At 34.3% G+C, this 16,824-nt stretch overlaps 1 protein-coding gene across 1 annotated transcript; it reads right to left on the reverse strand.

Annotated features, from left to right (window-relative positions):
• Positions 1–4,734: 4,734 nt before the first annotated feature.
• Positions 4,735–11,339, reverse strand: FRS5 (FAR1-related sequence 5). The gene is made up of 2 exons (XM_085710487.1): positions 9,084–11,339; positions 4,735–5,173 (listed from the first exon to the last, which is right to left on the reverse strand). The coding sequence occupies exons 1-2, from the start codon at positions 11,277–11,279 to the stop codon at positions 5,000–5,002; spliced, it is 2,370 nt and encodes a 789-aa protein (XP_085566613.1). The 5' UTR covers positions 11,280–11,339; the 3' UTR covers positions 4,735–4,999.
• Positions 11,340–16,824: the final 5,485 nt, after the last annotated feature.

Raw genomic sequence — 16,824 nt, forward strand, 5'->3', positions numbered from 1 at the left:
CAGATAAAAATAATAGCTCAAAATTTCATTCTTTGACAAAGATTTTTGTATGTTTGATTTTTAGGGCTTTTTTTCCTTATTATAGACTACGAATTTTGGGAAGAAAATTTAATGAGATTTAGATTGAAAGACACCCACTATGTAGTTTCCTAGAAGTCCTTGAAAAAAAAAATATAGCTCAAAATTTCATTATTTCGTAGAGATTTTTGTCATTTGGATTTTGATGGATTTATTTCCTTACTATAGACCACCTATTTTGGTGAAAAAATTGGAGTGGAATGAATATTCTCCGGCAGCCTCTAAGCGATGTGGTACATGTCCAAAATAAAAATAATAGTTCAAAATTTCATTATTCGACAAATATTTTTGTATGTTTGGTTTTTTAGGGTTTTTTTCCCTTACTATAGACTACAACTTTTGGGATTTTTGTTAACATATTTTGGTGAAAAAATTGGAGTGGAATGAATATTCTCCGGCAGCCTCTAAGCGATGTGGTACATGTCCAAAATAAAAATAATAGTTCAAAATTTCATTATTCGACAAATATTTTTGTATGTTTGGTTTTTTAGGGTTTTTTTTCCTTACTATAGACTACAACTTTTGGGATTTTTGTTAACAAAATTGAATAAGCTTTAAATTGCAAGACACCCTTTATGTGGTGTGCTATGAGTCTTTGAAATAAAATATAGGTGAACAATCCATTCCCACATCAAGATTTATGTAGTTACAATTTATTTGGATTTTTTCATTTCTAAAAACCACAAATTTTTATGAAAATAATGGAATGGACACAATATTTTTAAAGTTCTCTATGTGATGTGATACAAAATCAAGGCAAAAAAAATAGCTCAAATTTTCATTATTCGGCATAGACTTTTGTTGGTTCGGTTTTTAGGTCTTCTTTTCATATTATTGACTACAAATTTAAGGATTTTGTGAAGAAAATTGAATGAGATGTAAATTTGAAGAATCCCTCCATGTGTTGTGCTAGAAGTTCTTGAAATAAAATATAGCTCAAAATTACATTCCTCCGTCAAGACTTTGTTAGAATTTGAGATAATTTTTCCTTACGATGACCACCTATTTTGGTGAAAAAAATTGGAATGGAACAAATGTTTTACGGAAGCCTCTATGTGATGTGATACATGTCCAAGATAAAAATGTAACTCATAATTTCATTCTTCGGCAAAGATTTTTGCTGGTCCGATTTTTAGGACTTTTTTCCCTTATTATATAGACTACAAATTTTGGGATTTTTTTTGAAGAAAATCTAATGAGCTTTAAATTTGAAGCCGCCCACTATGTGATCTGCTAGAATACCTTGAAAAAAATATAGATCGGAATTCCATTCACCCGTCATGATTTTTGTCGTTACTATTTTCAGAGATTTTGTTCTTACTATCGAACACCTATTTTGGTGAGAAAGAAAAAAGAATGAAATGAATATTTGATGGAAGCCTAGATGCAATGTGATAGATGTCCATTATAAAAATAATTGCTCAGAATTTCATTATTCGGCAAAGATTTTTGTTGGTTCAGTTATTATGCCTTTTTTTCTTTATTATAAACTACAGATTTTAGGATTTTGGCGAGATAAAAAAATTGAATCGGCTATTAATTATAAGATGCCATCAATGTGGTGTGATATAATTAAAATATAGCTCAAAACTCCATTCCTCTATCAATCTATTTCTATTTAAAATTTCAAGCGATTTTTTCCGTACAAACGACCACATATTTTGGTGAAAAAAAATGGTATGGACCGATTGTTTGCCTAAGAGCTCTATGTGATGTGATACAAGTTGAAGGGAAAAAAAATCTGAAAATTTCATTCTTAGCCAAATACTTTTGTTTGTTCGGTTTTTAGGGAGTTTTTTTTTTTCTCCTTATTTTAGACTACGAATTTTGGGATTTTTCTGAAGAAAATTGAATGAGGTTTAAATTAGAAGACACCCTTCTAAGGGATGTGATAGAAGTCTTCAAAATAAAATATAGCTCAAAATTTCACTCCTTCATCAAGTGGTAACGATTTTGAGGGATTTTTTGTGATATTTGTGAAGAAAATTAAATGAGCTTTAAATTTAAAGACACCCACTATGTGTTGTGCTAGAAGTCCTTGAAAAAAAATACAGCTCAAAATTCCATTCCTCCGTTAAGATTTTTGTTGTTGCGATTTTGAGAGATTTTTTCCTTACAATAGAATTGCAATAGAATGAATGTTTGCCGGCATCCTCGATGCAATGTGATACATGTACAAGATTAATATAATAGCTTAAAACTTCATTTTCGGCCAAGAGTTTTGTTGGTTAAGTTTTTACGGATTTTTTTTCTTTATTGTAAAGTACAAATTTTGGGATTTTTGCGAAAAAATGTTGAATAGGCTGTAAATTGAAAGACTCCCTTTATGGCTTTGTTTGGCAAGGCCAAGAAGCTAGCTTATAGCGGATAGCTTATAAGCTCGTCTGACAAAAAAACTCTGTTTGGTAACGGTATTTTTACAACGAGCTTATAGCTTATTTTCCAGACGCTATTGTTAATAATGCCTTTAATTGTTTTATAAATAAAAAAACACTTACATGAAAATAGATCTAAAATAAAATTTATTTATAATATAAAATATAGGACACCCCTAATATGAACCCTATATTTTCTGGTCCACCCATGGTCCTCTTTTAGGGTGTGTTTGATTGTGAGAAGAAATGAATGACCGTCTATAGCCAGTCATATTTTTTAAGTTAAAAAAATAGTCACATCTTTTTATCCTTCTTTATGTTCACCAATCGTGACAAAAAAAAAAGTTAATTTTCCAGAAATCATTTTTAAAGTGTTTGGAAAATAAGAAAAGTTCCAAAATTCTCAGCTTGTATTTACGAAACGCGAAAGTGATGAATGGTGAAGATGGTCCGAATCCAATCCAATATCTGTTTTCAAACTCAATGCCATTCGAAGACCCTTCTTTATGTGAATATAATGGAAGACCCTTTAACCATTACTTTTCTGTTGAACATATTCTTGAAATGTGCTTGTTGATCTAATCTGCTTTCATTACAAAGAGCTTGGATCTCTCATTTCTTACACTATCTTCTCCAAATGACCAGATCTAATCATTGATGGAATTATAATAGGAAATTATTATTATTTCTAAATATTCAGAACTGAAATAATTTATACTGCATGAAAACAAAAATAGAGTTAATCAGAAAAATCATAAGATGTTACATAGAAATAAAGATGTTGAATCATCAATGAAGATAGAGGTGAAAGACTCAATGTCGTATACCGGTAAAAGTGGTGGGTGGGGCATGTTGTTTACATGTGGGGTAGAAATCAGCACTGCTTTGTTTTGTAGGGAACCGCTTGTGGCAGGTCATTTACAAAGGTCCACCGATGAACCTCTGTTTTTGAGGTCCATATTAGGGCTTTCCTAAAATATATTTTATTAATAAATTTAAATTATTTAAAAAAATGTAATTTAAATTACAAAATTTTAAATTTTTGGATATAAATCGATATAAATTTTATCATGAGTTAAGAATACCATTTTATGTTGTACCAAAAAAAAAAAATGCCAATTTTATGGCATTTTACATTTATTAGCTAGTTGAACTGATAATTTTACCAAACACTTCAACTAGTTTATCAACTATAAGCTATCAACTAACTTATCATCTATCCGCTATTTTTACCAAACAAAGCCTATGTGTTGTCCTTTTAAGTTATTGAAATAAAATATAGCTCAAAATTCTATTCCACCATCCCGATTTATGTAGCTATGTCATGTTTTCAAGGGATATTTTCCATACTATACACCACATATTTTGGTGAAAAAAATAGTATGACCGAATGTTTGCCGAATGGCTCTATGCAATGTGATACAAGTCAAAAAGGAAAAAATATATCAAAATTTCATTATTTGGGAAAGTTTTTTGTTGGTTCAGTTTTTAAGGCTTTTTTCCTTATTTATAGACTACACATTTTCGGCTTTTTGTGAAGAAAATTGAATGAGTTATAAATTGGAAGACACCGTATATATGATGTACTATAAGTCCTTGACGTAAAATATAGCTTAAAATTTTGTTAGTTCGGTTTCTAGGGGGGATATATTACAATTTTTTTGAATTTTGGTGAAAAATATTGGACATGGCATTGCATAATATGTCACGGGGTCTGATCTTGAACCTTAACATCCCACTTATTCATCTCTAGAGATAAGTTTATAGTCACAAGTCTATATTTATAAGGTCAAATATCTATGGAAATTTGACTATATTTTTTTATAAAAAATACTTTTAAATTTTGTGATTTGAACAAACAAGTTAAATCTAACAAAGTAAACCGAGTTTATTGTGATAAAATAAAAGTTCTTGTCGAACTCAAGATGGGTTTTAAATTTGACCAACCTTTTCTAAAGGTTGAAACCAACTTTTTATGTTAACCCCATTTTCCCTTTTCAACCCCTGATCTTCGAAAACTGAGTGTAACTTCAACCCAGGAACGACACCCTCATGTGGCCAACTTTCTCTCTCTTTTTTGTTTTTGAATAATAAAATAATACAGCTTTAAATTAAAACAATCAGAATCCAAAGGCAAAGAGTTAAAACTCTCCAAAGGCAAAGGGCGTAATCTACTTGCATCTTTCCTCATCCTTTGTTCGATTTCATTAAAGGATTAAGAAGATTGTAATAAGCACGATTTTCATTGTATGAGTACAGATAATAAGTAGTTATACAACTATTGAACTTAAAAAGTATTAATAACATATTGAAAGTCATCAACTATAAAAGTTAAATTTGACATAATAAACATCGCAGATTATCTCAATTTTATAAAGGATGGGGGTGGGGGGGGAAGGCAAAAGTTGAAATGACTATCAATTTCTACAAAAACTAAACAAAATGGGGTTATTCATAGGAGCATTAACTAGATTGTCAAAAAAGAAAACATAAGCATCTTTTTCATTTGTTTTCCTATCTGTTTCTATGTACTCCCACAATCCTCCTCAGAGGCCGTCTTTCATGCTTATCTTAATGTTTTCCACCTTTACTGACAACTCTAACTTGTGATCCTCAACAGCTTTCAAAACAGAGAGCAAGTTAGACCGGTACATTTCACATTTCCTATTTGCACACTCAAGCTCATCCGTAAGTTTCGTGATATGCTTATCCATATCATCCTGCAAGATATTAGATATTAAGTAATTCAGATAAACAAAAGCATATTTGAGTATGAAATATCATAAATTTAAAATATGGTATCCGATATAATCTATTAGACAAAAGAAAATTCAAGAAAACAGCATTTGAAAGAAATGAGAGAAAGCACATGGGGAGAATAACAAATCTACTAAAATAGAAAAATGAAAGACACGCAGAATATATTAGAAGGTTGTTCCCTCTCTTTCCATATCATTATTATTCAACATTCCTCAACCAAATGCACGTAAGAACAAAATATATTTGTGAAAGCGCTTTTTGGCTAATTGCAATTCACAAAGAACACTAATATCACATGCTTCTGTTCCAACAACTATCAGACCATAGTCACATAATTCACGATTCGTCCTGGTACGCGGTACGGGTTCGCGGCACGCTACATCAGAAGAATTCGGTACGCATGGGGGTATAGAGCTTCGGTACGCTTCGGTTCGTAGGGCTAATAATACCTAGTTAAATATAATAAGCTATCAATAAAGTTTTAACTAAGAGTATTTTTTTAATAGAATTTTTAAACAAAACTTAAAATTTATTAGTACTAACACTATTTCCGTTGTAACAAAAAAAAAAAACACTATTTCCGTTCAAATACTCAACATTTTTACATTTAAATAAATTAATTTATAATGAGTAATAATATTTTTTTATTAATATACCAATAAAACTATTTTGGGAGTATATATAGTTTTGATACAAAAAAGAAAAAGTATTTTAGTTAAAAAAAAAAGAGAGTTTACGTTTTAAAAAAATTCACTAGGCGACACTTATTACATTATGTTTAGCAATTCAGCATTGGGTCAAATTTAGCAAAGTCCAATATAAAAAAAAAAAAAATGGCCCAGATAAGCCCAATTTACACTAACCCTAATTTCATCATCTTCCTCATCCTAACAGCCGCTACCAGCCAAATCCAGTTTCTGTTTCTTCACTCTCCACTCTCTTCTCATGTTCTTCTCACTCTCATGCTACAACGCCCTCAACTCACAGTTCTCCCTTCACTCTCCATCGCTCGTTTATACGGATACTCACGGTTCGCTTGTTTCCGCAAATTTCGCCACGAATTGGGGGGAACCAATACGCGAAAGTACCGCGAATCGGTCCGCGCGAACCAATTCGCGGTTCGCTAGTCAACCCAGCGAATTATGTTACTATGTGTCAGACAATATCCAATCAATGGGTATTAAATTAATATACAATTAAGCACATCATGATGATGATGGAAAGAATAACTCTATAAAGGTATCATAGAGTACTTAAACAATACTAAATCCAGCTTCAGTAAAGCAAGAAAAGTAGATGTTTAAGTAAATCTTCATGTCATTTTACAAATGTATGCTTCGGCTAAATCAAGTACAAATTCGTATTCCAAATATTAGTTCACATTACTTTTAAATGATATTTTGGATTTATAACAGTTTCAAAGCTAAGAATATTATGATAGATGAGTGGTTATGCAAGACAATATAGGATTAGAAATAAAATCATTAGAAGAAAAAAAAAAATAGGGATAGTTCCTAGTAGAAAAGAATGTAGAACCTCGTCTTTGGTGCGTTAGGTAGGTGTGTGGAAAGCCCAGTAAGAAAATAAATCAGATTGAGGATAGTCCAAATAAAACTTCAAGCCAAACTATTAAAAGAGGTTTGGAGTCAAATTGTCTCTCTTTAAATGTGATTTATAACAAGACATTATGCGTTGTTTGATCCTTGAAACTGATCCCACGTTGGGAAGAAAACGCATCGATTAATGATTAATGTTGTTAATGATGTTTTTGGTTTATAGCATTTGACACTGCTGTTTTTTGGGAAATACTTCAGTGACTTAGAAATGGTGCCATTGGTGCCATAGCAGAGATCCTGGCCGTTGATGTGTGTGGGTCCGCGTGGGGATGTGTGTGTGATGTGTGTGTGATGTGTGTGTGTGGTGGAGATGGAATTGGATGGTGCCATTGGTGCCATTAATGGCACCAAAGTGGAACCCCTGTTTTTTCTTGTCTCCATATCACACTGAATTGTTGCCACCAAAATTTTGTGCATTTGTGCTTACAATGCAGTAAACATAACTTAGTTGATAATACCAAAATCCACAACATACCACATCTACAAGTCAATTCAGTCAACATTAATTGCTTAAAACCCAATATTAAAACACAAAATGTGTTCAAAGAATGCTTTAATGAAAACAGAATCATAAAATGTTGAGATGATATATGATGCAAATATTTTTCTTTATGCCCTAAGGGAAAAACATTGCAAATGAAAACTAAACCCAACACAGTATGCATCCTTAATTAATTCAAAACCATATAATTCTAATTTGGGTGAAAACAACGAACATCAGACAACTGAATGCAGTAACAAGACTGACGAAATACAAATTCCTAAGAGAAAAAAGAAAACTAATGACTAAATTTATTCACATGTAATGTATCTATGTAAAGTAACGATTAAAACATCAAAATGTGAAGTTCTTGGTCAGGGGAGAGTGATAGGAACCGAGTTAACGGAGAACATAAAACTAGTATTATTGATTGAAAAAGAAAATATTACATTACAGAAGATTAACCCCTGTAATCCCAGAGCAAAAGCACCTAGAGACATTTCTCTGTACCCAAACATTAAGGTTCTAACTGAATAATGATCTAAGATAACTCCATCTGGAATTGCACATTTTCTTATAACAAAATAGATCACACACCTCACCCACCACTCTCTGCCACATGTGTTTCCCATTTTTCCCTCTAACGAACTTGCCAACTCACCTCTACTATCCATTGGGCTATTCTCTTTATGGACCCTATCAGAGAGACCTAAGGGATAATGGATAAGGAATTTATCTTTCAAAAGGCCAACTTTGTTCAATCAATGAAATCAAGATGTTACTTTATTCTCTAAAAATCTCAGTGCACTACCAATTTGGTTCTTAAAAGATGACTTAAAATAATAAGTAAATTAAGTCCTAATTGATGATAAGTTCGATCTTCAGAGGATTAAATTTTCTTCCAAATTGATGTGTACTTCAAGCCAATTGATGTAAAAAAAAATTTTTTACAACAAAAATTGTATCAAAATCAATATTTGGAGCAAATAAAATGCGTACAAATAATGTAAAAAAACATATCTTACGTGTTTACTTTAACTTCCCCTGAATATGTACAAATAAAATGAGTAACTAGCTTCTCAATTGGGTTTTAGACTATAAATTGCATAAATAAGTGTTGAATGAGTGTTTCATAGGTATTACTCAAATTGAACAAACATGCAGATACTTTTGAGTCACAAGACTCATAACTCAAAATGGTTGGAAGATTTTAGTATTAAAACCATAGACATGTAGAAGGACACAAAAGCATATGATGATTATATATTAGTAGGACTTATAATATATAGAGAACATATGCAATAGCACTCAACAAAAATGAAGGTCAAAGGGTTAAGATTGAGAAGCAATTGCCAACTAGCCTTACCTTGAGAGCTAAAAAGGGTGTGTCGCTGAATAACCTAAGCTGTACAACTGAAAGTAAAGATTGATTTTATATCTCTAGCACATTCCCTCATCCACAAAACCTTTGGACTTGATGTGTGGCCAACACACAAGTCAAAACTACCTTGTGCACTGAAATTCAACTTTATTGGAAGAATGATGGTGGTGACAACTGACAAGTATCAAACTGCTAACCACTTTATCATAGAGGCTCTAATATCATTTCAAGATTCAATTATCCTAAGACCGCAAGCTATTTGGTGAAGATTCAATGTTAGTTTTATATCTCTATTCTCTAGCATGGTGGATTAAGGAGTAAAATACATTTAAAATACATATAACATGCCATCGTAGAACAGGTTAAAAACAACCGTAAAATGGAATTCTGACCTCATTCATATGCTCTCCCAAGCTTTCATCCTGACAGCCACTAGTGTAATTAGCATGATTTTCATCATTCAGCAAGTGACTCCTAACCTTCCCATTGCTGATGGGAGTTCTCCCCTCCTTTCGCATTACCTGCGCAACTCTTTTTGCAGCTTCTTGTAAAGCATCCTTTGCAACATCATAAGTTTCAGGGGAGCTTGCACCTTTATCAACAAATTTAAAGGCTTCATGTCGGAGAGTATTATATCTAACTGTATGAGATTCCAAATAGTAAGTATATACATGAGAAGAATGTTCTTGCAAACTGACGTTGCTTTTGGCATTTTTTGTCCAGCGTTTGAGTATATAATGAGATGGAAGAGTAAGGACATTGGTAACTCTAAATACTGCCAGAATATGTCTGCAAAGAAGGCCTGAAAACTCAAACATTTGGCAACTGCAAGTCGCTTTCATCTCTAAAACATTGAATCTAACATTGTATGCTTTATGATCCTCTCCAAATTTAGCTACATGATATGTAATGACCTCCCCATCATCCTCAGCTTTGGATGCCATGAATGTTAGCGTGCCAACCAACTCCTCTTGGAATCGAGTGAAAATTTTTCTTGTGTAAAGCTCGGATGCTTGCCTCTCCATCGGAGATGGGGTCCTCAATACTGGCAAAGTATTCATTGTGTCATAATCCGCTCTTACTTCTTTCTCATTGCGACTTTCAAGCGTTTTCTCATAAAGCTTAAAGAACTGATTTAAACTGGTTGAAGCATTCACATAGCCATCAAAGTAAGAGTTCATGCTATCACTTCGCTGAGTGATGGACATCTCTGCAAAGAATGTGTCTCGCAAATATACAGGTACCCAGTGCCTGCAAGCGGAATGTATTGCTTGAAGCCATTCATTGTCCCTGAGATCATATCTGTCTAAAAGTGTGGACCAGCAAGACTCAAATTCGTCAATTGAGTCAGTCAAGTTAACACATTTGTGAAACTCGGCTTCAAAGTTTGGGAACTGGAGGAAAATGTGAGACAACTTCTCCTGGCATTGCTTAAAGATATGCCACTTGCAGAAACGGTGACGAGTGTCTGGGAATACTTGCATTATAGCGGACTGAATGACAGAATCATGATCAGTGGTTATGGAGAGTGGGGGGCGTCCAGACATGGCGGTAAGCCATGTGTTGAAAAGCCAGACAAAGGAAGCTTCAGTTTCATTAATTAGAAAAGCACAACCAAAGAGAACAGGTTGACCATGATGGTTTACACCAGTAAAGGGAGCAAAGGGTAATCGATACCTGTTAGAGCGGTAAGTAGTGTCAAAAGTGACAGTATCTCCGAAAAAAGTGTAATTCAACCTTGCCTTGGGGTCAGCCCAGAAAACATTGGTGATGGGATGATCCTCGTCATCAAGATCACCTTGAACAGCAAAGAAGAAATTAGGATTTTGGGCATGCATTTGTCTCAAATAATCAAGAACAAGTTGAATGTCGCCTTGTAAACTTTTATGGCGATTATTCCTCATGTAATTCCTACAATCAACCTCAGTAAAGCCAACCTTGCTGATACCACCATACTCTTTGATGAGTGCAGACATAATTCTGCGAGGACCCATACCAGCAGCCTGTAAAGTGTCAATTAGGGTTTTTGCAGATCCAGAAATTTGCCGGTGGGAACGAAGGCAGTGAACCTGATCGGGTGGAACAAGTTCGTGATTGTGTTCTCTGACGAAGCCAGATACGATCCACTTGGCAGAAGAATCGTGCATTTTGACAGATAAAGAGGCTTTGCATCCAACCCTTGTGACTGTTCGTGGGCGTTTGATCTCTCTGTCTTTGGTACGTTTCTCGTTCAAATTGCGAAACCCTTCCTTAGCACAAACGAATTGTCTCTGAATGATAGCTCCGTCGCGGCGAGAACGACGAGAAGAACTGACTCGAGTACTGAAACCAACACGACGAGCATAGGAATTATAGAAAGCCTTAGCAGCCTCTTCAGACTCGAATTCCATACCCTCGGAAGGTTCCAGATCTCCGGCCTCGGGAAAATAAACAGCACCGCTGCCGCTGCTTTCTCCCAAATCATCATCTTCTTCTTCTACTTCTTCATATTCTTCCTCCTCATCCTCGTCCATCATCTCAATATGCGGCGGCTCCTCCTCATATTCTCCTCCCAAACCAATATCAAATTCTACCACCTCGTTCTCCATCCAAACCACAAACAAACAAACAAATACCTCACTTCAGTTCATTATTCATTCAACTGAGTTAAGTAATTCACATCACTTTTGATTAAGTTTTATTCTAGTCCTCGCCAAAAATACAAACCCTATATTGTGTTTTTAACTGAGTTAAGTAATTAGTAAATACTCCCTCCGATCACATATATAAGCAAAAAAACACTTAAAATTTTGGTCACTATTATAAGCAAAAGTTAACCACTTTTAACCTATTTAATACGACTATTCCTAATATACCCTTATTTGATTCCACTTTACAACTTTACTTTTTTGTAATCATTTACACCACTTTTATTTACACGCACTACGACCTGTAAGTTCTAAGGTGTAGTTATCATTCGGTTTTCTTTCTCTTCAAACCAATAAGGATTTTTAAAAAATAAAAAAAACCCTTCCATCTTCTTTCTGCAAAAGATAGTAACAAGAAAAACATTCCATCTTATTGGCCACGTGAGTTTTTTTCTTTTTCTTTTTTTGCTTTGGGAACAAGTGAACCTGCAGCAATACAGCAATATGTGGAGAAAGTTTTAATAAGATATATTGTGTTTTTAACTGAGTTAAGTAATTACTCCCTCCGTCCCAATTTAATTGACCTATTTTGGTTTTTCACACAGATTAAGAAAAGTGTATAAATAAAGGGGAAAGTGGAATATATTGTATTGGGAATGATAAAAGTAATATTATTTAGTGTTATATTGTATTGGGAATGATGAAAGTTGTATTGAAAATTGAAATGGGTCAGTTATTTTGGGACACTTTTTCTTAGAAAATGGATCAGTTATTCCGGGACGGAGGGAGTAGTAAATATGCAATTACCATCCTAAAGTTGTACCTTTCGTCAATTACCCTCCAACGTTAACAAAAACTTCAATTATCCCCCTGAAATTGCACAACGTTAAACAATTTACCCCTTCCGTCAATTTCTTCGTTAGTCAACATCACGTTTTGCAAATTCCCATGAAGTTTTGCACTTAGTACAAAATGCCCCACAAACTCAAAATTTATATTTTTTTTGAGTCAGATCTCAACCGTCAATCTATTTTAATCAAAGGCTAATAATATTCTCTAAATTGACTCACGGTAATGTATCCTTACTTAATTACTTTAAATGGCAATTTAAAATCACAATGATGTTTGTTCAACAAAAAAAAACACAATGATGCTCAATTGTTTTTTCTGGACAATGCGCTGCTCTTCACCACATCCACTCCTTGATTTATTTCTCATATAGATTGCAACCTATACAGATAATTTATCTATTATTCATGAAATCGATCGGAATTAGAGGAAGCTAATGAATTCATGGTATTTTGGATGACATCGCTTTGATTGATGGAATTTTAAGGTGTGAAATTCAGATATGTGAGAAGCAAAAATTGCTTTTAATTGTGTTCTTGAGTTCTTTAAATTCAGACCAGAAAATTGTTTTTTAAATTGAGTTCTTGAGTTTCACCACTTTTAATCGAGTTCTTGAAATTCAGACGGAAGAATTATTCTTGAAATTGAGTTATTCAATTTCTAGATTGCTTTGATTGGTGAAATTACCATGGAAATTGTGTTTCTAAATTTTGGATGGGTTTGCATTGATCGATATTGGATGGGTTGGTTATTTGATGTGTGTTTTGGAGAAGATGAAGCAGAACAATGGGCATGGGATCAGGTGAGATAAGGAAAAAAAGATACACAAAGTTAATTGAACCAATAATCATGGACCATTGGATTAAACAAAATTGATGGTTGAGATTTGGTGTCAACGAACGGATCTTGTCTTTTTTTGTTAGAAACTGAATAGTTGTTTCTCCTGCATTTATGCTTTTCTATTTCATTAATATGCTTCAATATTATCATGATCTACTTAACAGGCTCAACTTCAATTTCTTCACATTTACTTACCTATTACTTCTTTTTTGTTGCAAGGGCAAAATATACTTAGGGTGTGTTTGTTATATGGATGAAAAAATAAAGCCTTGGAATGAAATTTCCCAGGAATACAATAATGAAAATTATATTCCTAGAAATTTTTTAAAAAGTGTTTGTTTACCATAAATTGTTTTTTAATTAAAAAAAAGAAAAGAAAAATCATTAGCTACACTTTTAAGTCATCGTGGGAAGATTAAATGGTAAAATAGGGGGTATTAGTTGGTTATATAGTAGAACGTGGGTTTTTGCTCAAAAAAATAGTAGAACGTAGGTTATCATTCCTGGGAATTCAATTTTCCCAACCTTTTTCATGGGAATAAAAATAGCTAAACTTTGGGTAGAATAAATTTCTGGATATATCATTTATGTTCCTTTTTACCAAACACAGTAATGTTTTATTCCCATTCTCTATTCCCAGAAATGCACTTTTTATCTCCCAAACAAATGTCCCCTTATACTATTAAAACAACATCCAAGCACAAGATGTGCAAGAATGAAACAAGAAGATAAGCATACATAAATTGTTTAGCTATCCATAAACAACAACAATGAGACACAAGAAAACTCCCAAAACACAACAATATGTGAAATGAGTTTTTAATTTTGCTGACAAACTAATTCATCTCCAATTCCAATCCAAAGTTAAAGCAAGATTTAGTGTGCATTGTCACTTGATATAATTTTCATAATCAGATAAGTATTGCAGACTAAAACCATTAGAAACTTTGTCATCTAATCATTGGTTAAAAAAAATGTCATCTAATCTATTTATAAAACAAAGCATATCAATTTAAATATGTAGCTAAGTTGAAAAATATTATAATTATATATTTTTTACAAGGATATCAACCACTATGTTAATTGTCTGCCTTTAATATCTTTTGAGTCAAGTATAAAAAAAAAATATATAAATTTTCAAGTACGGGGGGCATTTTCCACATAAGTGCAAAACTTTAAGGGGGTGTTTGCAAAACGTGATGTTGATTAATAGAAGAATTTGACGGAAGGAGGTGAATTGATTAACGTTATGCAATTTGAGGAAGGTAATTGAAGTTTTGTTAATGTCAGGGGGGTAATTGACGAAACTTACAATTTCGGGGGGGGGGGGGGGGGGGGGGGGGGGGGGGGGGGGTAATTGCCTATTTGCTCATTAAGTAATAAACACAATAATTTTATATCCAATGAAATTCTAAGTACTTAAATAACGACTTAAATACAGTCAATCCACTTTTACAATAGATATGTTTTTTGTGTGTCCTCATGAGCTTAATTCAGTTGGTAAGGACAATGCATAATATATGCAAGGTCTGCGGTTCAAACCCCGACCACCACAAAAAAAGTTCAAACCCCGACCACCACAAAAAAAAAATATGTTTTTTGTTTTTGTTTCTTACATTCAAGAGCGGAGAGAATACATGTCAAAATAGTTTGCAACGTTAAAATAGTCTCTTAATACTAACATAACCTCTTTTACCACTAAACAATCCACATTTTTGAAAATTGTTGTTGACACATATGATAGGGCTGAAAAACACATGTAAAAGACGAAAATACCCATGCGGCAGTTAACTTCCGAAGTTTAGAACTAGTTGCAGTTAACTATCGAAGTTCCTTCGGCAGTTAACTGCCGACGAAAAAAAGGAAAGAAAAAAAAAGAACCCTTAGCACTTAAGGCCGAAGAACTCATCAATTTTTTTTTTTTAAACATTATGCTATGCTTGGAGTATACTAACTTTTAACAAAGAGTTCCATCAACATCACAAACAGAAAAACTAAAATTAAACATTTATGCCAGACATGTTTGGTACACCATAAAGTTCAAAATTTACAAAACAACACTATACAAGCTATTGATTAAATAAACACCATTAATCTTAAATGATGCGAAATTCATATATGAAACAACCACCCCAAAAAAAATCAGTGTAACAAACTAACTTATAAAGTCAATGGTAAATTAATGTGATGTGCAATACTACGCCCACAGATCTATGCGTTGGTGAAATTTATTTTTTTTTTTTTTTTTTTTTTTTTGAAGACATAAAAATGGAATATATTAACATTGGCGATGAATGCTTCTTAGTACAAGGTGTACCAAAAAGATCACCCCAAAAAACAAAGAGTCATACAAAGAATATACAAGAGAAACAGGTCAGTCGATACCCAAACAAGACATAGGGTCCGACCACCATCTATGCAAACCATACACAAACTTGGCATTTTTAGCCTTCATCCACCATAAGGAATGGAATTTTACTTTATCTAAAAGCTGTGAAATTGGAGTTTCGACATTTTTGAATACTCTGTTATTACGTTCACTCCATATCAGCCAAATACCAAGAAGCCACAATAATTGAAGAAAAGAACACCGGGCTTTTGAGGAACCTGTAGAATGTATAAATTGAATAAAATGATCATTGATACTAGAGGGGTCGACTCCCTCCACACCAATCCAAGCCCGAATTTTCTGCCACAACGAACCGAAAACACCGCAATGAAGAAACAAATGGGTTGCTGATTCCTCAATTCCACACCCCGCAACACACGTATTCTCCGCCACCTGAACAATTCCGCGCCGGACAAGGTTGTGTTTGGTTGGTAACCTGTCCTGTAACAAACGCCAAGCAGCAATGGAAACCTTTAGGGGAACCTGCTTACGCCAAATATAATCGTTGTTTGTGTCAAGATTGGGCACCACCGGAGTTGACAATATCTGATAAGCACCTCGCACTGTATATCCATCTTGAATGTCTGGATCCCACTGCCACCTGTCAAGAATATTAGGCTGCACAAATACACCATCAAGCAATTGGAGACACTCCGCTAACATATTTTCTTCCCACGCCCACAATCTCCTCCTCCAACTCCACGCTTCTCCCCCCTCCTCCCAACCTCGCACGCTCATGTCCGCCACCGTACTAAATTTATTGGTCGCTAAATCGAACAAACGACTAAACCTTCTACATAATGGGGCATCTCCTAACCATCTATCCAACCAGAATAACGTATTGTTCCCATCACCTACCACCCTCGACACCCTATCCCCAAACCAACCGCCATCAGTGCCCTCCAGCCCATCCCTAATCTTCACTAACTCCCTCCACCAAAAAGAAGCACTCCGGCCCCCCACCTCCAACCTCCCAGCCACCTCACCGTATCTTGCCACCAGAACCCTATACCAAAAACCTCCCCTATCTACCAACATCCGCCAACACCATTTCCCTAGAAGCGCTATATTGAACTCCCTCAATTGCCTCACCCCCAACCCTCCATACTCCTTACCTAAACAAACAGAGCTCCAAGCAATCCAGGAAATTTTCCTGTTATCCTCACTCCCTCCCCAAAAAAAATTTTTAAATAAAGATTCAATGGAAGAGATTATACCTGACGGAGCTTTGAAGAAGGAAAGAGCGTAGACAGGAAGCGAGGTCAGGACAGACTTGAGAAGAATCAAACGGCCCCCAAAAGAAAGGAAGCGACTCTGCCACTTAGACAGTCTAGATCTTATAGTAGACATCATAGGTTCCCAAAAAGACAACCTTCGAGGATTACCACCAATTGAGAGACCAAGATACAAAAACGGAATTTGACCAAC

Source organism: Medicago sativa, chromosome 5 (assembly GCF_051527215.1).
Source record: "Medicago sativa cultivar Bolivia chromosome 5, Bolivia_mono, whole genome shotgun sequence".
Lineage (NCBI taxonomy): Eukaryota > Viridiplantae > Streptophyta > Magnoliopsida > Fabales > Fabaceae > Medicago > Medicago sativa.

Bases quoted from the DNA above. Each gene is read 5' to 3' on its own strand.
- FRS5 (XM_085710487.1), bottom strand. From the start codon at position 11,279: ATGGAGAACGAGGTGGTAGAATTTGATATTGGTTTGGGAGGAGAATAT. The intron at 5,174-9,083 runs GTCAGAATTCCA...AATATCTTGCAG, and splicing joins TGGGAGAGCATATGAATGAG to GATGATATGGATAAGCATAT.